The sequence below is a fragment of the Lygodium microphyllum genome, chromosome 3 (genome assembly GCF_053477565.2).
Source record: "Lygodium microphyllum isolate KBCC chromosome 3, Lygodium_microphyllum_v1.1.10, whole genome shotgun sequence".
NCBI lineage: Eukaryota > Viridiplantae > Streptophyta > Polypodiopsida > Schizaeales > Lygodiaceae > Lygodium > Lygodium microphyllum.
This window is the reverse complement of record NC_141137.1, coordinates 121,257,194-121,281,244: the sequence shown is the minus strand read 5'-3', so window position 1 is coordinate 121,281,244 and position 24,051 is coordinate 121,257,194. Positions and strand designations below refer to the sequence as shown.

Genomic DNA, 24,051 nt, shown 5'->3' with positions numbered 1-24,051 from the left:
GTTGAGTTTCGGGTTCTACAGCTCATCCGGTCTTCAAAGGTCTCTAGCTCATCCGGTCTTCAAAGGTCTCCTTTTAGGTGGTATTCTCAGATTACAAGGTGGATCTTCTTCGTCCCTTGGTTAGCATGGAGCCACCTCCCGAGATCGAGTACAAGGATATCCTTATGGTTCTCGGCACCACACAAAGTCCGACATTCCTCCTCTGCATTGCATGTTTTCATCATCTTTGTACTAAGGCGCTTGAGCAAGTGAACAATTTCCCCACGAGGGACACTGTCCAAGTGGCACCTGTTGCATGAGCATTCTTCAGCATGTAGCATTGCATCTCCACCTCACTCTTCTCTTGTTCCCCTTTTTGGGCTTGAGAGGGGGTATTGAGAAACCCTTCACTCTTCATCGCAGTTTGCGTTTTTGCGTTTTGCTTTTAGGGTTTGTAGCCCCAAAAAGGGGCGCCATCCTAGACTGACTGTGCCTATTTATAGGCTACTCTCTCACTCATTCTTTATGGCTGATTCATTCAGTTGGTTACCTCTTCTCTCCAGCCTCTACACTACCCTCACACCCCTTCAGAGGACATTGTGGTTCGTGGTTTGTGGCTGTCTTCATCATCTTCCTTGTGCTACGGCACCCTTGTTCCCTTGTATCACATTCACTCCATAATTTAGAACTTCATCATTCCATTTATCAGAGTCTCTTCTCTCTTCTCTTCTCTTCTCCATGTTTGCCGATCGTGTTCCTCCCCGCAAACCCTAGTCTCGTTGGTACGCCATCTTTTGAAAAAAGGGTGCCCCAGAAAATTAGGGTTTTGAGGGATCACTGCAACTCTCTCAAACTGTGCACCAAATCTGCATTTTTCATCAATTAAGTGTGTTTTGGGGCTATTTAAAAATGCTAGTCAGCTGTAGAGCATGCTTTAGCTCAACATGGGGTAGGGAGCAAAGGTTGATGTCGACAATCTTCGGTGGTATGACCATTCTTGCCACATGAGGAAAACCCAGTGGGCTGTCCTATTTGTGATGAGGCCATAGCACCAATTGGTAAACTCGTGAAGGGAGATTGGGAGAGAGAAGAAGATAAGGATATCTTCCGCTGATGGAGTGGGAATCCCCCCCCCCGGCCCCCCAAAAAAAAAAAAACCTCCTTGTGTCCTGAGAGAGAGAGACCATGGCGGAAATTGGCTATCATGGAAGGGTGGCTCAGTAAAACTCATTGAAATGTAAAGTTTTTATTTGGAGAAAGGTGATAGGTGGCTTGCCTCTTGCCTCAACTTTTTCTATTAGCAGGATTATCAGCTCATGTGTGAGTCAATGCATGCCAGCTAGGGCTGGGCACACTTGTCCCTATTTTAGGCACTTTATTGTGACTTATTTGTGTGGCATTTTATGCTAGTTGGCTAGCCTTTAATGCTGGTTGACCAACTGCTATATTTGGCCTATTTTGTGCCTATATATAGTGGGGTTCCTCGTCCTCCTCTTCAATTAGTCATCATCATTCTTTGGGTGGACTTCCTGTTGGAGAGAGAAGCTGGTACTAGTGCCCATGAGCCAGTGACTCACTGTTGTATGTGATTGTCTTGTGTTTAGTATATGGTTTCCATTTCCCGAGCACATCTCCAAGTTCTCTTCTTTTGCAGTGTTATTGTGTTTTCTTTCTCTTCTGTCTTGTGTCCAACAATTTATTTCAACACTTGTCTATGCTTGTTGCACCACTTCTTACATGGTATGAGATTGCAGGATCTAGGTTCTTGTTGCGATTTCTCTACTGATTTCAGGCCTTCCCCTTCATTTACCGATTCGATTGTTTGTTGCTGTTCATTGTGCAGATTTTCCTCTAATTCTTTTGCATTTGTTGCATTTACTACAGTGTCAGTTGATGTTGGCGCCCGCATTACCCCCCCCCCCCCCCCAACACACACACACACACACATACACACACAGAGGATTTGCATTTTAGGCTGTGACCCTGTGACAGCATTTGGCACACACACACACATACACACACACAGAGGATTTGCATTTTAGGCTGTGACCCTGTGACAGCATTTGGTGGCTCGTGTATTGTTGTTGCCTTAGTGTCCTTGTTTTCTTCCCAAAGATTTCAATGAGGACAGCCATAAGAAGATTCTAGTGCGGCCTTATGAGATTCAAAGAGGGGTGACAGGAAGAAGAAGTCGAAGGCTGAATGTTATCACTATGGTAAGAAGGGCCACTTGTTGAAGGATTGCAAGGAGTCAACAGCCTCATGGAAGAAGAAGGAGAAGAAGAAGAAGCAAAAAGCGGACTCCTCCGACGAGTCATTCTCTTCCTCAGATTCCGAGTCTTCGACTCAGATCCTTCAGCCAAGGAGAAGTCTAGAGCATGGAAAGGATTCGAAGGATAGGCTTGGTGGCCCCTTCCTCTGTTGCTTTCTAGTCTAGGTGATGTAGTTATTCCTCACGACTCGAGAGAGGGAGTGTAAGAGAGCAAGCTTGGCTCCTAGTCTTGTGCTCACATGAGGGGACACTTTGGCGGTCTGGCAGGAATTTATTTTCACATATGTTCATTGGCATTTTTGACAGGATAGTCTTGTATGCTATTGCGAGACATTGATGATGGACACATAGATATGCTACGGTACTTTAGGAGCTGGTACAATCAACATCGACCTTAGGTTCTCTTCAAGGCACCTTGGTGGTGGCTTGATCACCCACTGTTTGGGTATCCATGATTCTACTCTGGTGGTTCTATGTGTATAGACTGTGATGAGTCATTATCATTGTATCCTTATATTGTATCAGATCACCCATGATCTAAGAGAGGGTGTTAGCAGGATTGTCAGCTCATGTGTAAGTTAGTGCATGGCAGTTAGGGCTGGGCACACTTGTCCTTATTTTAGGCATTTTATTGTGACTTATTTGTGTGACATTTGTGGCATTTTATGCGAGTTGGCCAGCATTTAATGCTGGCCAACCAGCAACTGTATTTGGCCTATTTTGTGCCTAAATAATGCTGGCCGACTAGCTGCTATATTTGGCCTATTTTGTGCCCATATTTAGTGGGGCTCCTCCTCCTCCTCAGCTAGTCATCATCATTCTTTAGATGGACTTTCCGTTGGAGAGAGGAGCCGTTGGAGATGTGACCTTTGGTACATGGATTCCATTTCCTGAGCACATTTTTGAGCTCTCTTCTTTTGGACTGTTCTTTTGTTTTCTCTCTCTTCTATCTTGTGTTCAGAAGTTTATTTCAGCACTTGTCTATGCTTCCATTGCTGCACCGCTTTTGACACTTTCTAGGTGCCATATTTCGAATGGCAATTCTTTCTTTCTTCTCGCCATAGATTTAGTTCTTGCCCATTAGCCATGAAAATCTGGTCACTCTTATCTAATATTTGGCAAGTTGTGGTCAGGCCTTTGATGCACTTATCTGATTGGGTCTGCAGCCACTCATGACGAGCTTGTTTTAATGATCAACCTTGATCTATTGGCTGTTTAAGTTTAAGAAATTTCTTGTTTTCTTTAGGTAGAAATTTTTTCTTGACCTACTGACTGGTTAAATGTAAAATATTTATTACTTCTTTGAGCATGGAACTTCATTTTGCTTTGATTGTAGGGAAGGAATGAACTGTTCAAGTCTGGATGATTTGAATAATTTGGTGAGTAGGATAGAGCTGAGTAACTTAGATCTCCATACAACTCAGGGCTTGAGGTCCACTAGCATATTAGAAGTTTGATTGACTGAAGTCATTGTTATTGGTGATTTCTTCCCGTTTAGTATCTGTTACAAAAAAGACATGCTTTCTTTTTAAGCCTTCCCCCCCCAATTTAAGATTACAAGGTGTGACCATTGATTGTGTACGTCAAGGATTACATTTGCATATGCTTTCTTTTTAAGCCTTTCCCCTCCAATTTAAGATTGACAAGGTGTGATCATTGATTGTGTACGTCAAGGATTACATTTGCATACTTCCTATCACATTATTTTTAAACGAGTCCCTTCTTTTGGTGTAATGTATTAGCATATTCTTCATCATGCTGCGGGGCTAGATGAACTTGTTAATTATATGTATATCCATTCTAAAACATGTGCTACTTACAAAAACCATAAAAAATAGAGGTTGTGGTACCATTAGAATGAGTAAATCAAGTGACAATTTTTATTTTGATTGACACAAGTTGTATATTTTGGCAGGTATCTACCCCCCTCAAGTGAAGGTTTTTGAGGTTAGGGAATTGTCTATGAAGTTTGAGAGGCATTTAGATGCAGAGATTGTGAATTTTCAGGTATTTTGGCCATTGTCTAAGTTTCAAGGTATAATCAATGTACTGAAAAGTGTGCTGTTATGACATTTCCACTCCTTTATGTGTTTAAGGCAATTAGAACTAGGCAAAATAGGAAGTGGATGGAGCAACATCTAGATGGTTAGTGGGACAGGCTTGGAGACTCCCCGTGATGCCCTATCCAACATAAAAAAGGGAGGAAAAAAAGGCAAAGGAAAGATGATTCTATTAAATAACTCTCAAAGATAGTTGTCACAGTTGCACTGCTGAACAAGCAGGTCAGCCCTTTATGGAATGCAAAAATCAGACACTTGTGGGTCCTATTGATATGTTTTGACACTTGTTACCTTTGTTTCAATACAATGCACCAGATTTTAGTCATCTGCTACAGCCTATTGAGGTGTTACAGCCGCAAAATCAGCAGCCTGATTTTCAGCCCATTGATCATGCATGTGCTGAGGATGTAGTGGCCAAAGAGAGGGATGCTGTTTGGGAAGCTAAAATAATTTATAGACGGCTGTTAGACACATTATGGGACAGGAAAACAGCCTGCTTCACTTCTTGGTAGAACTACAGCAGCCACTTGCCACACACATGGTCACTTTGTTGCATAGAAACTTCTTGGTACTGCTTGCATTGAAGAACGTGTTTTAATTGAGGATGCTTCATTGAGTGAACATTGGACAGTAGCTATGTTGTCAGAATTGGGCTCAATGGACACAAATGGCACTTGGGATTTACGTGACTTGTCTCAAGGCTAGTGTGTTATAGGCTAAAAGTAGGTTCACAGGGTCAACTCAGGTCTTACGGTAGTATCGATCGGTGTAAGGCAAGGCTAGTCACCAAAGGGTATGGTCAACAATATGTTTTCAACTATGATGAGACATTTGCACCCACTTCATGTATGACTACTATGCATAGTGTTGTTGCATTGGCTTCCCATTTTGACTAGCATGTGCATTGGTTGGATGTAAAGAACTCTTTTCTGAATGGTGATGTACACGAAGAGGTTTATGTCACACAGCTTCTAGGTTTTGTTTAGACAAGATCAGAAGGCAAGATGTGCTGTTTGCATAGGGCATTTTATGGTTTGAAGTAGGCACGTCGAGTAGGGTGTGAAAACATATTATGCTTATTTAATTGCTCTTGGTCTCAACAATTTACATGTTGAGAGTAGGCTCTATGTTTGCAACGATGGTGAGGATTTGTTGATTCTCATTTTTAATGTGGATGAACATGCTATTGACTGGGCCCAATGACCCACATATTGCAGTTTAAAGACTGAACTGCAGTACTTAATGATCTCATTGATCTTGGTCATTTTGTACTATTAGCTTGGCATATAGCTTGCCACAGATGAGAGGAGCAATATTGTGAAATAGTCCAAGATTTGTTACACTGATAAAGTTCCTTTGGCTGGTGTAGAGCGTTGCCTATGCACATAGCAAGAAGGGTTTTTTTGTAAGAAATTGGGAAGAGAGATTATTTTGATTTTTAGCGAGTTTGATAAATTATACCATGTCACATTGACGTAGGTATAAAAGATGTTGAGACTTGTATTTTTTTCATAATTCATTAATATAAAATTACAATATCTTCATCTCATCTCCTTCTCCAAGCTTTCATGGCTTCTCTCATCTCTCTCCGAAAGAGCCCTGGGACTCGTACCCAAAAAAGAAAGACGCCAAAAAAGAGATGTGTACGCCATGCTGGGAGTCAGAAAAGAAGATGTGCACACGGTCGATGGAATTAGTCTAGCTGACATTCCAGACCCGGCGACGAGGATGCAGGCTAAGATGATCCATTCTCTCTTCTCCAGCCACAGATACAACGCACTCATGAATAGAATCTCCTACTACCCGCTACCCTAGTCAACTGCACCCATCCAAGACTCCTCTACCACTGTAGATGCCAGTAATCTTGTGTCTTGGGTGCCTCAAGGTGCAAGTGCAAGAACCCTTGTGACGGGAGCAAAAAGATAAGCAACTACAGACGTAGGTGCTTAAAATTTGGGGCTTTCGACCAAATGATCATCCGATGCGTGAATCAACAGCAAGCTAGCCATCATTGCACAATTTCTTCTCGATTTGTGCAACAAATTTGGGACTTTTTTTGTCTAGAGTCTTCGCTATGCATAATTAGGCAAATTCCAGATGCTGGTTCTTATGAGCATGCATCATGAGGCAACATTTTGTCAGAAATTCAAAATTTAAGGTTTAAATTTCTTTAATTTCTTAAAAAAATTTCAAAGAAATTTAGGGTTGTTGCCCAACATGCATTCCAAGGTAGGGAACAACTATTGTAGCAGCATTATGTTGCTGCATCAGTCAGATTTGGCAATGAATTTTTGGGATTTTCAGTGAAGTCTGGGGGGAGTTAGCATTAAATTGTTGTAAATTGTCTTTTTGGGCACACATTTCAAAGCACGTGCAGTACATTAGTGTACTGCTGTTGACAGAGTGCTGGTTTGTGCAACCTTGGGCACATTTATGAGTAATTCTGATAATTTGGTACTTGTATTCTATCCTCTGTGGGGACTTTTGGTACTCAGCAGAGTACATTCTATACTTCAGCTTGAAGTATTTTGCTGCTGATTTTTGTGCATCATTAGCAACGTGGCACGCAAAGGGCATAAGGACCAGAGCAGCATCCTTGGTGTCCTCACTTAGGAGGACAAGCTTGATGGCACCAACTACCCTTTGTGGAGTTTTATGGTGTGTAATCTTCTTGTCGTGAAGGATTTATGGGGCTATGTTATTGGTGATGTACAACAACCAGGAGTTCTTGCACCTTAGATACCTTGGAAGAATGTTGCATCATTTCGGGTGATGTGGCTATGCTCTCAATGTACAAAGGTAAAGAGAAAGTCAAGTAGAATGTGAAAAAACAGCAAAAGGCTGATGTGGGTCAACCATTAAATAAGTCTGCCCAAGACTGAGAAAAGTCCAAGAAAAAGGGAAAATGCTATTATGACAAAAAGCCCGGTCATGATATTGATGAATGCAGGAAGTGATTGGCCAAAGAGAAGAAGAAAGACTTTGGTTTGGTTATCGAGGAGATATTAGCTAATAGGTCTTTTGATGGCGATGTTTCAGTCAACTTTGTGGAGGAGGATTAAGCATTTCTTACATGCAATTTTGATTCTTTGATGGCTGATTCAGCATTCCATGTTGTTGAAAAGTAGCACACATGGTATTTTGACATTGGGGCTTCCAAGCATATCACTTCTAGGAAGTGTCTCTTCACATCTTTGTATTCGGCCCTTGCAGGGAAGTATGATACATGTGCGAACAATAATATTTATGATGTATGTGGCATTGGCTTAACTATATACGGGTTTGTTTTTGCTAGATACGTATGATAGATAGACTCATGATGCTTTGGCAGTTAGTACTCTTTCGCTTGCAATGCAGAATGTAGACCTGTGGTGTGCCTGCTATGGACATATGAGTTTTGGCAGCCAAATGAACCTTCAATGGTGTCAGATAGTAGATGCATTGCCTTTTCCAAACAACACCCTATTGCACTATCCTTCTTAAAAGCAAACCTGTGCATTCAGCTCAAAATACATCCCTTGCATGGGGAAGTGGGGTCTCCATATCCACTCCGATGTTTGTGGTCCCATGAGGATAGGTGTACTTGGGGGTATCTTTATTATTGTCACTTTTATTGATGACTACTCAAGATATATATGGGTGTATGGACTGAAAGCAAAATCTGATGTGTTCATGCATTTTAAACATCTTGTTACAAAGGTTAAGGTTGAAATTGACTTGAAAGTACAGAGCTTCGCATGGATAGAGGGAGTGGGGGGATATACGGCTTGTGCTTTTGAGACAGTTTTGTTTGAAAACAGCATTACCCATTAAGCCATTGCCAGAATGACACCTTAGCAAAATGGTGTTGCTGAAAGGAAAAATTGGTCACTTATGGAAATGACTCATTGCATGCTAAAAAGCAAGGGGATTCCACATAAGTTTTGGCTTGACGGCCTTCAATGTGCGAGTCATGTCTTAAATCGTGCACCCACCAAAGCACTAAAGACAATCACGCTGTTTGTAACCAGCCTTCCTTCCATGGATGGGTGATAAATCCATGATTACAACTTAATTACAACAACAAACAATTAATGCAAATCTGAAAATACAAATTTACCTACTGATCTTGGACAACGCACATCTGATTGGCCCCAAAATTGGTGCCCCTTTCGGTATTTCTTTAGCTTTATTGAAGAAAAAGTTGATTCACAATGGGATTCTCTCGATCCCCTTTGCAATCCAAACTCCCCTTGCTGTCCAAAATGACAAGCAAGTCTTCAATCTGATTTGCCCCTTGATTTGGCACTTAATTGGCCTTCACCCACTTTGATGGAGATGGAAAATGCCCCAAATTCAATTATTTGCTGGTCCCTCCACTTGAATAGGCTAAAAACAGCCTTAGCCTTGTTGAATCCAAGTCTTGGAGCTTCCAATTTCTGGCACGTTTCTCAAGGCTATTGCTAAATCCTAATTTTTGTTGTAAATTAGGGTTTACAGTATATAAATTTGCAAATTCTCAGCCTCCAAGGGTCCAAATGCTGAGATATTTGGAGCAAGTCTATGAAATGGCTAGGAGATGAGAGAGAAAGCTGTAGAGAGAGAAAATTCAAAGTTTGGTTGCGAAGAATGGTTGAAAATCAGTCAAATGCAGCTGGTGCCCTACCACAACAGCTTGTAGATGCAAAGAACTGAAGAAGATCAATCATTTACTGCTGCTGCTCTGTCTCAATAGCCTGTAGATGCTGTCACCTGCCATTGATTGGTCTTCTCTTGCCCCTAGCTGCCTCAGAAGGTCCTCCAATGGCGGCAAATCAGACCAGTAGTATCTCCTCTCTCTCTCTTGCAGGCTGAATACACTAAAAATGCCCCTCTCCAGCCTCTAAGACGTTTTTCAGTCGATATCATGGACACTAGGGGTTTCTTCATCAACCTCTATCCGTCATAAGTGCGCCCTGATCTGCTACGGTGGTCAAGACTGGTCCCCCATATCTGTACTCCATAAAGTAGTCTGGATGTGACTAGTGTATCGAAGAGCCATAGCTTGGTGCGGGGTTCTTGGAATTGCACCTATGAGTACATCCTCTCCAAACCACCTAGTGCTGTGTATCCACGAGTCAATCTAGTGTCTGCTGTCTCTCGCATAGAAAAGGTGGGCCCCGTGAATAAGTCTCCTAGGTATGTATAAGAATCCACATACTCCAGCTCCTCAAATCCATATGTGAATTTAGGTGCTGATCTCTTGACCCACTGTGGTGTAGTATTAAATACCATCACCTTGGTTTTACCAAGGTTCACTGAAAGCCCACTGTCCAAAGTATAGGAGTCTAGTGTATCCAAGTGTCTCTGTAGACCCTCTGGAGAATCAACTATTAATACAATGTCATCTGTATACAATAGGAGAGGTATTCAAGTGCCAGCTAGTGGAGCTCCTCTATCTCCTTCCTGTGAAATGTAATCAGCAATCCCATCAATGTACAGGCCAAATAATATCGGAGAGAGGGGGACATCCCTGCTTCACCCCAATGGTGGAGTAAATAGGTACCGAAAGGCCCTCAGGTGTCCGGACTCTGCCCACAACTCTCTCATACAGTGCCAAAATACCCCAACTAAGCTCTTTCGGTACTCCCATGGCATGCAATCTATTTATCTGCCTGTCTCTCGGTATTGTGTCAAAGGCTTTGCAGAAGTCCACAAAGCAGCAGTAGGTCGGTCGGCCATGGGCCCTTTCCTCCTCAATGATCGCTCTGAGTGCAAGGATGTGATCCAATGTGGAAAAACCTCTCCTAAAGCCAACTTGTCCTTGTGCTCTAAGACCCCACATCTCTACCCACCTGCTTAACTCATTCTCAAGGATGGAAGCACATAACTTAGCCAATGTAGGCCTAACCATGATAGTCCAATAGTTATTGGATAGAGTAGGGTTCCCTGACTTGAGGATAGGCACAATAGTGTTCGTGCTCCAGCTTTCTGATAGGCCTTCACACATGGCTCTGTTAAACATGTAAGCTAGGAATCCTGCCACCAAATCTCTAGCATGGATCAAGTGCTCGGCTACTAATCCATCATATCTTGTGCCTTTCCTCTGCTAAGTCTGTCAATGGCCTCTCGGACCCTACTTTATGTAAAGAAAGTAGTGGTCTTTGGACAAGGCTCAAGTGGGTCACGAAGAAGTGGCTGACCCTCCACAGTATAAAGACTAGCTGCATACTCCTCCCATACAGCGGTGGACGTAATAGGTGTGGTCAAGCAATGCTCTCTGAAAAGCCTCCAAGCCTCTCTAGAGTCCTGGCTCAAGAATAACTGATATAGGTCTCGCTCCAGCTGGGCCAAGAATGTTCTCTTCTTCCACCGTGTGAGGCGTCTAAAGAGTATCTGTGCTTGTCTGTGGGTAGTGGACCCCAGTGCTATCTCTCTCAGTAGCTGTGCTCTGGCCTCACGGCACTCATCATCATACTAGTTGTTCTGAGGTGTCATTGCAGTGGAGGCTCTTTGTGTGGGTCGTGAGTGTGGGAAGGCTACACCTGTAGCGATGTGTAGGGCCTCACGGAACTGCTGAGTTAGCTTTTATAATGAAACATCGGAGTCTGCATCATGTAACAATCTAAGGATCTCCACCTCATAGGTATCCTCTGTCTCTTTGGAAAAGAGGTATCTCGGGTGCTGTTGAGCTGCATGATGGGTCTACGTGTTAGTGAATTGGAGGTCGATGGTGAATGATCGGTAGGCATGATCCACTGCAACTTAGAGAAGGTGTGGGGATACTGAGAGGTCCTGGATGTGAGATATCAACATCGGTGGGGCAAGAACATAGTCTACTATGCTGGCACCGTGTCGGTGAGGATAACATATGAAGGCGCCGGATAGGGGGTATCTAGCCAGACCATTAAGAATGGCCAATCTGTGTGCTCTGTCCATCTCCACAAGGTATCTCCCATATTCGGTGACTTTCCCCATATCCTGAGATGTCCTCTCCAGCTGTAGCTTTGACACATTCTGCTCCTGTAGCATATTCTCAGATGCATCAAAGAAAGATACCTAATGGGAGGCTGCCCTGGCATTAAAGTATCCTAGTAAGATAACCTCTCCCTCCTTCGAGAACTCCCAAATATCCTCATCCAAAGCCACATATGGTGATTGCCCCTTGGGTGGGGCGTGTCGGGACGTCATAGGGGGGAAATAGCATATGGCAACATACAAAGTGCGTTCCTCACCACGCACTCTCACCCACATGTATTTGGCGTGCTCATCTCTGTGGACTACCTCGATCATCTGTTGTAGCTCCTCCCTGAATAACACTGCCACTCCTCCCAACCCGCAATTACTATGGTCTGTGCATGCCTCCTTCCTGCAAGCTGACTCCCACCTATAGCTTGTCACCCGTGGAAGTGTAGTATGTGGTCCCTGATGTGTCTCTGAGTAGAACGCTATATTTCTCCCTCTGAATGACTCCTCAAAAGCTCCCACATCCAATCGGAGGGCTCCGTTACAGTTCTAGACTGCCACTGCAAGGCTGGTCCCATAGGTCTCATGTTGTCATTTGTGGCGCCTCTCCATGACTACCACTCTCCCTCCTCTCTGTAGAAGGCAAGTTTTCCCTCCCTGGCTGCCTTAATTTTTGGCATGCACTCCCTCATGTGGGCTAGTTGGGTTGGTGTGAGATCATCACCCAAAAACACACCGGTCCCCTTCAATGTACGGCGTTGAGCTAGGAAGTCTTTCCTAGCCTTCGTGGTGGGGAAGCGGAGAATGAGTACACACTCTTTTGAGCTCTCCCTTTCTGTGCTTTTCTTTGCAATTTGAATCCATTGCTCCGCCTCCTCTACTTGCTGTTGGGTTTTCTTGAGCATCTTTGCCCAAGAAATAGCCTCCTTCGTCGTCATCTCCTTTTTTTTGGAGGAGTTGTACTTCCTCTTTGATACGGGTGAGCTCCTCGGTCATGCTAGGTTGAGTTTCTCCTTTCTCTAGCTTGGGGCTGAGCTGAATGTCAGTTAGTAGCTGCCTAAGTGATTGAATCTCCCCATCTTGGGCTTCTATCTTCAATTCCAGCTTTTTAATCTTATCGTTCAGCTGCCTGTTCACTATGCTCAGTCTGTTGTCATACTCCTTGACTTTGTTGATGGCATTGGTAATCACCTGCTCTATCTGGACCTTCTCCATTTTGGGGGTGAACTTCGTCTTGTTGTGTTGGACACAAGCTAGTTATACAGCGCCGAGGGGCAATTTGGAGAAGATGTGTACATGTAAGTATTCAGTGTTGATGGCACTGCGCGACACTGGCCTCGTTACAATGTTCTAATGTGGTGCCAATATTCTGGAGATCGATCAGGAGCACCCTACTTGATTACGACCTATTGCTCCACCGGTGTGATCACAATTGAGGGCCTTCGAATATAATTCGAGCGCCCTTCCTAGAGTGAACTTTCCCGGCAGTGACAGTGCAGTGACATGATCTCCCGGCAGTGATGTAATTGGACGTTCGGCCCTTCTTGGAGTGATGTTATCTCTGCCCTTTTCTTGGAGTGATGCGATCGACTGACGGGCAGTGGTGGCAGTGATGGGCGGCAATGACGGGGCAGTGAGATGGGCGACAGTAATGACAGGCGACAGTGATGGGGCAGTAATGGGCGGCAGTGATGACAGGCGACAACGACGGGGCAGTAATGGGCGGCAGTGATGATGGACGACGGTGACGGGGCAGTGATGGGCAGGAGAGAGAGAGAGCGACGGACGGTAGTGACGGGGCAGTGACAGAGGGTAGTAACGGGGTAGTGATGGACGGGGCAGTGACGAGACGGGCAGTGACAGACGGGGTAGTGAGATGGGAGAATGGACGGTAGTGACGGGGCAGTGACGGACGGGGCAGTGAGACAGGAGAACGGATGGCGGGGTAGAGAGAGAGATATGATATGATATGATATATTATATTAACGTCTACAAAAGGCCCAAATGACCTATGAGACCATGAGTTACAATCATGTGTATGATGGTACAACTGTCTAGGCAAGATATGTAGCACAAAGCAAAATAAGAAAGGAAACTAACTATGTCTATGTGTAAAACATAGAGCTCTATCTAGTAACAATGAGCTCCAAATGGTACAATCTCGTGTGTGTGTGAGAGAGAGAGAGAGAGAGAGAGAGAGAGAGAGAGAGAGAGAGTCAAACTTCAGAGGTTCTCTCCTTTACCAATGCTACAACCATTGTATTCATGGCGAGACTGATGAGTTTAGGAGCTCCCCTTTGGCTTCTACTCCTACAAGGATGTCATGCATCTACACAATTGAGGACATGGGATTTTGGGATGAGGTGAAGAGGATTGATGCCATGGTTCAGCCCATTTATACACTTATTGCACCTTGTAGATGTGATGGAGCTATGTATTGGCAAGGTCTATGAGGCTATGGATAAGATGATTGAGTGCCTAGAGGAGTTGGTTCCAGATGAGGATCAATATGATGAGATTGGCACCTTATGTGTGACATGGTGGGATGCCTATGCATCTCCTTTGAATTCAGCAACATACATGTTGGACCCAGAGTTTCAAGGTCGTGGATAGGAGAATGATAGGGAGATTAGTGATGGTTGGACGTGCATCTTGGAGCACATCTTTATTGATATGGAGACGAGGCACAGTGAAGGATCAACTTGCACTCTATAGAAATTTTCATGGTTCATAAGGTTGTGGTGATGCAAAGGTGGTCAGGTTTACAAGAGGCGGTCCTCTGTGGTGGGAGGATTATGGATATGACGATCCTGAGCTTCAACACCTAGCAGTTCACATTTTGAGCGAGGTTGTTTGCTCCTCTTTTTGCTCAATGCAGAATTATTCAAAAAATCCTAATTTTTTTTTCTATTTTTTAATTTCCCGTTCCCCTCGTTCCAAGAATGGGGTCCCCCTGTTCCAATCGCGTTCCTGTTCCCCCCATTTCTAGAATGGCCCTCTCAATTCCAATTGCGTTTCCCGCTCTTGTTACTATTTCTTGTTCCTCATTCCATGTGGCTACGACTAAGGGAATTTACAATGATGTTGCAAATTCCCCTTTTCTATATCTTAATTCATAGTTCAACTCTTGAAGATGTTCACATCATCTTACCTTATGGCCCTTTAGATCAATTTGATTGGTAAGCCACTTAACGCTTTCATGATCAAACACAATTATGTGTTTGGCACCATATAACTAGTGCCACCATTTCTTCAAAGCATCTACTATCGTGTATAACTCCCTCTAATAGACAAGACAATTTTGTTGTGCATGGTCAAGTCTCTCTCTCAAAAGCTATTTATTGACCCGCTTGATAAGACCACACATATTGTAAAATTACTTGCAACAATTTTAACCACAAAGGGCTTGTTGGGATTGGTTATATTTAAAATTGGAGTTGTGGTAATAGCTGCCTTTAGCTTTTAAAAGCTTTCTTTTTGGTCTATTGCCCATTTAAAGTTTTTCCTTTTCCTTTTAAGCTGATCAATCATGGGAAGAACTATTTTGCATAATCCCAAATGAATCTACGATATAATGCAAATAAACCGAAGAAGATTTGCAGCTCTTCCAAGTTCCTTGGAGGTGATCGCTCTATAATCAGCTGAACTTTTTTGTGATCAATCTCGATTCCCTGATTTGAGATTATATTTCCTAAATACTTGACCTCTTATGCAAATAACTCACACTTGGGCGCTTTAGCAAAAAGGGAATGAGCCCTTAACATTTGAAACACTTTTTGAAAACACTCCAAATGCTCTTTCTTGTTTTCTTGTAGATTAGGATAGCATTAAGGAAGACTACCAAAGGTGACCTAGATCGCTCAATCTTGATTCCTTGATTTGAGATTATATTTCCTAAATACTTGACCTCTTATCCAAATAACTCACACTTGGGCTCTTTAGCAAAAAGGGAATGAGCCCTTAACAATTGGAACACTTTTTGAAACCACTCCAAATGTTCTTTCTTGTTTTCTTGTAGATTAGGATAGCATTAAGGAAGACTAACCAAAGGTGACCTAGATGTTAAAGATTAGACATCCCTTGGACTAGCATTCTTAGGATATAGTTGGTGTAGTCAGTTCTCTTGGAGAGAGTTGCACATTTTTCCTATCAGTTAGTGGGCATTCTCAGCAGTCATAGTGTATGGGAACCTTAATAGGCAAGTGATTATGCCACGTGGCAGCCAGGATGGTTATTGTTGATTGTTTTATCATTTATGATCAGGTGGGCTAGTTTTGCTAGCAGTGTGCATTATTTTATTGCTTTGTTTCATGCTATTTATGCTCTAGTGGTAGCTGGCCCTCGTCACTTGTCTTTTAGGCGTTGGTGAGAGAGATCCAGCTCAAGGAGATACATCGACAGCCCTTGTAAATCTGCCTTCTTCATTTCAGCATTCATTGACTATCGATTTTTTTGTTCATTTGTCTCTTCTCTCTCTCCCTCTTCTCTCATGTTCATTGTCTTTCAGTCTTGTCTATACACTTCTGCATTTACTGCACTTTGACATGGTATGAAAGTAGTGTAGAAGGGCTGATTGATCGTCGGCAGACATGATCCATGGAGGATTCTTCGCGACAGAAGTTTGCGTTTTCAGCCTACAGAGGCTGAGGTGAAGAGGTACAGTGTGGCGGAGGAGTGAAGTTGATCCTTGCTGTTGGTGAAGGAGGAAAGGCTATGTTTTCAGCCTTTTAAAGCAGATTTTGAGTTTTCGTCGCCTTCGGCAGGTTGAAACTCTTTGAGGACAAGTGGAGGAAGCCCTAGCAAGCATTGACACCCTACACGGAGTTAGAGAGGGCTGCCCTTACTTTTGTGTAGGTCATTCCATTTACAATTTTGACTGAAATTGATACGGAGTTTTAGGCTACTATGGATTGTAAGGTCCCTATGTTGCTAGCTCGTCCTTTATATCAAAAGCTCATGGGGAGAATTACTACATTTGGTGTGTAATGATGCTTGTCATCTTGGAGTCTTATGATTTGGTGGAGCTCGTGATCTAGGCTATAGACCATCCTACAACCTGTGATGCCTAGAAGCTTTCTGTAGATGAGAGAGCTGAGTTGATGAAGGTACAGGCACATTGAAATATTAAATGCATGCATCCGTTCTTTTTTTTTTCCTCTCTTACACTCTAGCCATCATTGCTCACATGGAGCACTTGACAGCGGCTCCGAAGATATGGATGGAGCTTGATCAAATATACAATTGGATGACCGTGATCAAGGTTGTCACGTCTGATGGCATTCGATTAGTACAATTCGATGCTAGTACGGTACTAATCGGACTAATAAATCTTGGACCTACGTTCGATGTTACGTCCGATGAAAGAAAAAATACATATAATTTTAAAGGGAGAACTTGAAAGGATGAATGAGATGGTGGGGGAGGGGAGATTTTTGTAGAAAGGGAGAGTGAATTTGTTAGTTTAAAACTTTAAACTTTAATCTTTTCTCTTGAGTCTTTGTGTGAGAGAAAGAAAAGATAGAGAGAATGAAAAGAAAGATAAGAAAGAAAGAAAAGACTAGAGAGAAAGAAAATAAGAATAGAGAAGATTCAAGAAAGAAAAGAAAAAAACGGGTTATGGGGCTTGAAAATGGTAAAAAAAGTGACCGTCTGTTCGCTGCAAGGCCCAGGCGTATGGGACCCGCTACCCACATAACGATCGGGAGTTTGAGGTCGGTGGAGAGGGCGCAATTAGGCGACTCGGAACCGGATGGGACCAGACGTGGCAGACGAGACTGGACGGGTCGGACGAGTTGACCCGTCTGTCGGACGTGGACAACTGGGACCGTGATATACTGGGTATCATTGGAGATTTAGATGTTGACTTTGAGTCCTAATAAGTCTTCTTCTATGCGGGATCATATCGATAAGCTTTGACAATTGTAGATGTTGGTCCAGAATATAGGGAAGGCGATTATCTCCAAGGACATGGTGTTAACTCTTTTTTCATAGTTATCGCTGTGATTCAATACTTTCTACTTTGCCTTGCTTGCTTCAAGGCGGACGGAGATTCTTAAGTGGGAGGAGTTGGTTCTTGTGGTCTTGGACCAAGTGGAACAACTCAAAGGTCAAAATGCTCCTGAGTCGAAGACTTGGACAAGTTTGTCTTCCCAATAGAAAAGAAAGAACAACAATAAGAAGAAGGACGAGAAGTCCAAATAGGACAAAGCCAAGGAGTCTATTTGCACATTTGTGGCAAGACAAGTGATTGGAATAAAGATTGCCTTGACAAGGATAAGGCCACCAAGAAGGAGAAGACTACAAAGGACTCATGAGTGGTGGCTACTCCTTCATTGGTTGGTTTCCTCCATTTGGATGTTATAGAGGATGTTTCTCCGATGGCCCCACAATCTCCTGAGTGGATTGTGGACAATGGCGTTTATCGCCACATGACTCCTTTAGATGGGATTGCTTGTATACATCTGATGCATGGGCAAATCCTTATAGGTTACAGTTCTTTAGTTCCCATCAAAGGCAAGGGTGATATGTAGTTGATTTTGAATGGGCATGGTGGTGCCCACACATCAAAGTTGCTCTATGTTCCAGGTTTAGGGTATCATCTTCTTTCATTGAGCAAGATGTGTGCTCTTGGTTTGACACTCGAGTTTGATAAGGACTCCTTCCGAGTTCTTGACGGTGTTTCTCGATAGGTTATTTGTGTAGGACATGAGAAGAATGGAGTCTACAAGATGCGTTCTTATTCTGCTTTTCTTATCTTCTTCTTTCTTCATAGACTCAGACCGAGCTTTGGCATGCTTGGTTTGGCCACCTTAACTATGAGTACTTTTGGAAGGCAGCTCGTGGTCAGTTGGTATGTGGGTTGCTAAAGATTGGGGTGAGCCACCCACCATGTGTCTCTGGTATTCGTGTCAAGCCGCATAGAGATACTATTTCTTGCAAGGCTTCATGATGGGCTAAGGAGCCCTTAGAGCTTGTTTCCACGGACTTATATGGACTCATGAGGTCAGAGTTCCTTAAGGGGAGGTTGTATTTTATACTAATTGTTGATGATTTTAGTAGGATGACATGGGCATATTTCTTGGCCTTGAAGTCCGAAGCATTCTCACATTTTGAGGATTGGTTGATCTTTGAAGATAATAGGTTTGACAAAAAACTCAAGACATTGTGTTTTGACAAGGGAGGGGAGTTTGTCTCCCAAGGGCTAACACGTTTTTGCGTAGATCATGGCATTCGCTTGGAGTTTGGCAACACACATGCCCTTGGAGAATGGCATATTGGAGCAGAAGAATCACAGTGTGATCGAGATGGTGTAGACTATGATGGAGCATTGGTAGACACCTTAATGTCTGCGGGTCAAAGTAGTGGTCATCACTGTCCACATCCTCAATTGATCCCCTACCTCAGCCATGGTTAGTATGACATCTTTTGAGGCTTATTTTGGACAGATGCCAAATGTCTCTTAATTAGGGTGTTTGGGTGTGATATCTATATTCACATCCCGAATAAGAAGACGGACAAGTTTGAGCTAGCTTCCAAGAAACAAGTGTACGTGGGTTATAGCTCGTAGTCCCAAGGGTACATACTTTATGATCCCACTTCCTAGGAGATGTACATGAGTTGAGATGTTCAGTTTAAGGAGTTTCTTGCTGGAGAGGGGGGGTGTTGAGCAACCCGTTCTTGGAGATCTAGGTAATAGTCGAGCACCTTCTCTAGTGTCTCCGGAGCCTTTGCCTATTGAGACTCCACCCCTTGTGGAGGAGGAGATTGCTTCCCCACCAAAATCACTGGTTGAGTTAGCCCTCGTGGATATTCGTGAGACTTCGGCAGAAGGAGAGCTACAAGGGGAGTATTGGCCTCCTCCTCATTGGGCTGGAGACACAGTTGTGATTCAGGGATCGAGGGCGTTCTTGAGGAGTGGCAACCGCTAGATAGACCACGACATTCTCAGAGGATTAAGGCATATTCCATAGAGATTTTTTTACTAACTACTGTTTGATGACCCATGCCGTGCAGGATAGGGAGCCCGCCTTCATGAAGAAGGCTTTGCAGTCATAGCATTGAAAGAAGGCTATGGAGCAGAATGACACTTGATATCTTGTGCCTAGGCTTGTTCATAGGAAGGTGATTGGTGTTAAATGGGTTCTTAAGACCAAATATCACAGTGATGGCACTCTAGATAAGCACAAGGTGCAACTTGTTGCAAAGGGCTTCGCACATCAGTCAAGAGTGGATTTCCATGACACCTTTGCATCTACAACTTGGATGGCTAGCACTAGGGCCATTCTTGCCTTAGCTAGCCATAGGAGATGGCTAGTTTATTAGCTTGATGTGAAGTCTTTCTTCTTTAATGGTGAATGAAGGAGGAGATCTATTTTGAGCAGCCTCTTGGATTTTCCCCCTTGGATGGACAAGTGTACAGGTTGAAGAAGGCCCTTTATGGCTCAAATAGGCTCCATGTGATTGGAACGAGAAGATAGACTCGTTTCTCCAAGGGAAGTTGGGCTATCGACGTTTCCCTTTCGATCCCCAATTGTATGTGCATGCCTTAGCTGAAGGGCATGCGTTGTTCATACTTTATGTGGATGATCTTATTTTGACTGGTGACCATGCCCAAAAGGTCAAGGAGACGAAAAGGCACTACGGGAGGTGTTCGAGATGACGGATATGTGCCTTCTCCATTTTTTTAAAGGCCATCAGATTTACTAGACTTTGATTGATTTTCATCTCTCACGAGCGGTATGTGCAGGATCTTTTTGGCCATGTTTGAGATTGAGGGATGTAAGATCATTTTTTACTCCTATGGATTCGAATTGGAAGGCCCATGTAGATTTAACAACGGCGGATACTTCCAGCCATAAGCAATTGATTGGGTCCTTGATTTGGCTTCTTAATACTTGGGTTGATTTGTGCTTTCTTGTATGTTTGTTGGCTAGGGTCATGAGCGAACCCATGATGGTACATTTAAAGGCTACTATGAGGATTTTGCGGTTCCTGAAGGGGGACCCCCAATCTTGGTACTCATTATCTAGCAAGACTGGAGATTTACCTTTTGTTCTTATAGGTTGGACAGGCGAGAGATGTTGACCAACGGAGGTCAATGACAAGATATTGCTTTACTTTGGGTGTAGGTGTTATCTCGTGGAGTAGCAAGAAGCAGACCACAGTTGCCCTTTTTTCCACAGAGAGAGTATAGAGCGGCATCTTCTACCACATGTGGGTCATGTGTGGGTTCAGAGGTTACTAGGAGAGCTTGGCTATCCTTTGATAAGTTCTATGACTCTTCCTTGCTACAATGAGAGTTGCATTGCTTTGGCATGGCACCCAGTGTTTCATGCTAGATCAAAGCACATTGAGATACATCACAATTTCATTAGAGAGAAGATCTTGGTTGAGACTACTGATGTGGTTTACTACAAGACAGGATAATCTAGGAGATTTGTTTATGAAGGCGTTTCCTCGGATTCTCTGACAACACTTCAGATGGCTGAGCATTATACCATGTCTAGGATTTGAGAGGGATGTTAGAGTTTAGTCATCCCTGGACCTTGGGACTAGCATTGTCAGGATACAAGTGCTGCAGTTAGTTCTCTTGGAGGGACTTATGCATTTTCCCTGTCAGTTAGTGGGGGGCATTTTCAATAGTCACAGTGTACAGGCACGTGCCTTATCAAGGACTATCGTGCCATGTGTTAGCCAAGATGGTTATTGCTGAGAGTTTCCACCCTCAAAACGTTGCATTTCACCCCGAAATGTTTCACCTCTGCGGAGGTCCCAAGTGAAACACTCTTAAAAGGTTCTACCCTCAAAACGTTGCATTTCACCCCAAAATGTTTCACCTTTGGGGAGGTCCGAAGTGAAACACTAGATAAAATGGCTGAAGAATACATATAAGATACAAGTGTCAAGAATAGTTTATGCAAGTGAAACTTTCAATGTAGCTTATTTTAAGGCTTGAACTTTTGATTTAATAAAGGCTTCACATTGAACCTTAGTTCTTTGCCCTACCCTTGTGCCACTATGCTTGTACATTTGTCCAATACATGCCCAAGATCAAATCGTTCACTATTGATGCAATGATCACCATGCCTAGAGCTAGGGGTACCAGAGTTAGAATTCATGTTGAGTAAAAATTTTAGGTGAAGTCTACTTAAATCATTAAATGTTCTTTCACCTTTCTTATTTGAGGGATAAAACCACTTATGTGTGGCAGCCTACAGTGTTGAGACTTACTGTGCATTTTGCTGCTAGACAGTGCTTATTGTGATGTGTGGCTCACCATTGATGAGAAGATGGATGTTAACATACTTGCAATGATTGTTGTGCATTTGCATTTTGATCTAGAGTAGGTTTTTGTTCTTTTTGTGAAGTTAATATGAAATTTTCCTGGGCTGGCTGGTCAAGGGAGAACTAGTACAATATCCGATTTGGCCATCTATACTTTGCACACACGTGTGTGTCCCTTGTAAGGAAAATATCAAAATATTATTAAGTAGACTTCTAAATATATATTTAAAAAGCTGGGTTGTCATTATTCTTACGTAAAAAGATGAATTTGTTGATCGAAAAATCAACTTGAAGAAACTATTGTCATCTTTTTTGTTGCAGTGTTGCTAGCACGCCGTGCAGTTTTATCAACCTACTGTGTGTTTATTTCTCTACCTTAGTTCTGTTATTTGGGTGTGGACCCATATTTCAGCTGTTTTCCTTCTTCTGCACATGTACTGTTACCAGTGTCACATGTGGGAGGTTGGGTTGCAAATGCACTGCACCAAGTGTGTGCTTGAAACACTTGGATAACTGAACAAGAATAGCTACTTTATCCATTACATGATATGCATTATGGATGAGAAGGACCATTGAAAGATATCTGGTCCCTTTCTTTACAATTTATAAATTGTATCCCTAAATAGAATTAGAGGTGAATCTCAAGCTCCTTATTAACATAAAAACTTGGGTAACTTTACCTTGTAACTCTTGGTTTTAACTTTTGTGATTCTGACGTGCTCAGATTAAAAAATGCAGCACAGGATTGTGTATGCATCTTTTATCATAGAGTACAAACCAGAGAACATTGCATATGTAATTCAAGTAGGAAAATGTTTATTTTAGTGGGCATATGCAGTTTCTCATCATGTGGTAGAGATTTTGTTAGTCTTTATGCTTCATGTGATGCTATTAACAGTTTCTAACCTGATTTAGGTCCTTGGAGATGACTACTCCAAGTTGGCATTTCTATGCTCAGATCGTTCTGTGTGGTTACATGCCAAGTATGGTAAACACTACCAAATGCGTATACCAAGGTATATTTTCTGGAGAGCATGCAAGGATGTTTTCTATTAAATGGGGCTTGCTTAAATGAGTTCGTGTACCAGAATTATCTGAAAATATGTACATCCAAACTGTTGTACTTAGAATAGGTGGTCTAGGAGAACAAAGAGAACAAGAAATAGTGTTGTGATGCAAGCACAATTTTTACAGAGACCTTACTGATTGTTCCCTACATTGTTGAATTCAACTTGTAGTACTGTTGTGCTTTCACAATGCTTATGATTTCCAAGTCTTTGTCTAGTTGTTGATGTCCATCTAATCTATGCAAACTGCTTGACCCGCCCCTGTACAAGAAGATGCTGCCTAAACTGCCCAAATCTGCCCTAATCTTGAAGGTGACCAAATTTGTAACACCCCCTCTGAGATCTTGGACACAGCTTAGGGCTCAGGGATCTACTATGTTGAGGAAGAATGGTTTGAGGAAGTGTCTTGGTGAACAGATCTACCAAATTGTCCTATCTCCTATCCAAGATCTTTTCATGGATGAAGTGATATTGTATCTTGATATGCATTGTCCTTGCATGAAATACGGGATTCCATACCAAGGCTATGCAACTCTCATTGTCACACAATAGGGTGCTAGTTCTTGTCTATGGACAGCCAAGCTCCAACAACCTTTGAAGCCAAATGGTCTCACAAGTGGTAGAAGATGCCGCTTGGTACTCAGCCTTTGTAGAAGAAAGAGCAACGGTAGGTTGCTTCTTGCTAGTCCAATAAATTGTACTTATACCTAGAAGAAAACAATAGCTTGTAGTCAATCGCATGTGACCATCATCACCAACCCGGTACGAGTTTGTCCAGCCTCATAAGACCAAAGCCGAATCACTTGCACATGCTAGATAAAATAGGCCAAGGCCGGGGGTTTCCCTCAGGAGCCAAAAATCCTCAGGGTAGCATGCCATTGAACCTTCTTGGGCTCACTCATGAACCTTGCAAGCAAACCAATTGGAAAGGACAAGTCAATTTGAGTATTAAGAAGCCAAATCAATGACCCAATCAACTATTGATATTTGGGAGCATCCACCGCCTATGAATCAACATGAGCTGAAGCCTTCCACTCAGATCCGTAGGATTAGAGATAGTAGTTTGACACTTTGTTATCTCAAAACATAATGGGGCTTGCAATTTAGAGCACCATGGATCATTGATGGAACCTTATGAGGGTGGAGTACTGAGCATATCTAACAGTTTTAAGAGCCACTTGATGTGAAGGAAAACTTATGTTTTCTAATTTTCAAAGCATACTTCAAGCTTGAAAAGTCCCTTGATATATCTTGCCTTGGGACATTTTTAGGATTTTTCATTTGTTAGAATATTAGTTATCAAAGAAAGTCTTACAATCTTAGGAAAAAAGAATAGACAATATATCATTGATTAGAGAGAAATCATAAGGTAGTGCAAGTTACACTTTGCACATTTTGTTGTTGGGAGAGAGAGATCTCCCTCTTAGTTTGCCATATCTCATGGCCTAGGAAGAAGTGAAGAAGT

At 42.8% G+C, this 24,051-nt stretch overlaps 1 protein-coding gene across 2 annotated transcripts in view; it reads left to right on the top strand.

The window, feature by feature from the left end:
* EDA7 (embryo sac development arrest 7) overlaps window positions 1-24,051 on the top strand; it is a 97,822-nt gene that overhangs the window by 35,560 nt on the left and 38,211 nt on the right. Inside the window, exons 3-4 of one of the 2 annotated variants that reach the window (XM_087674720.1) lie at window positions 4,167-4,258; window positions 22,435-22,535. In XM_087674720.1, the coding sequence (XP_087530846.1) occupies window positions 4,167-4,258; window positions 22,435-22,535 (193 nt within the window). The remainder of the gene's footprint in view (window positions 1-4,166; window positions 4,259-22,434; window positions 22,536-24,051) is intronic. The other variant, XM_087674721.1, reaches the window with a different exon arrangement.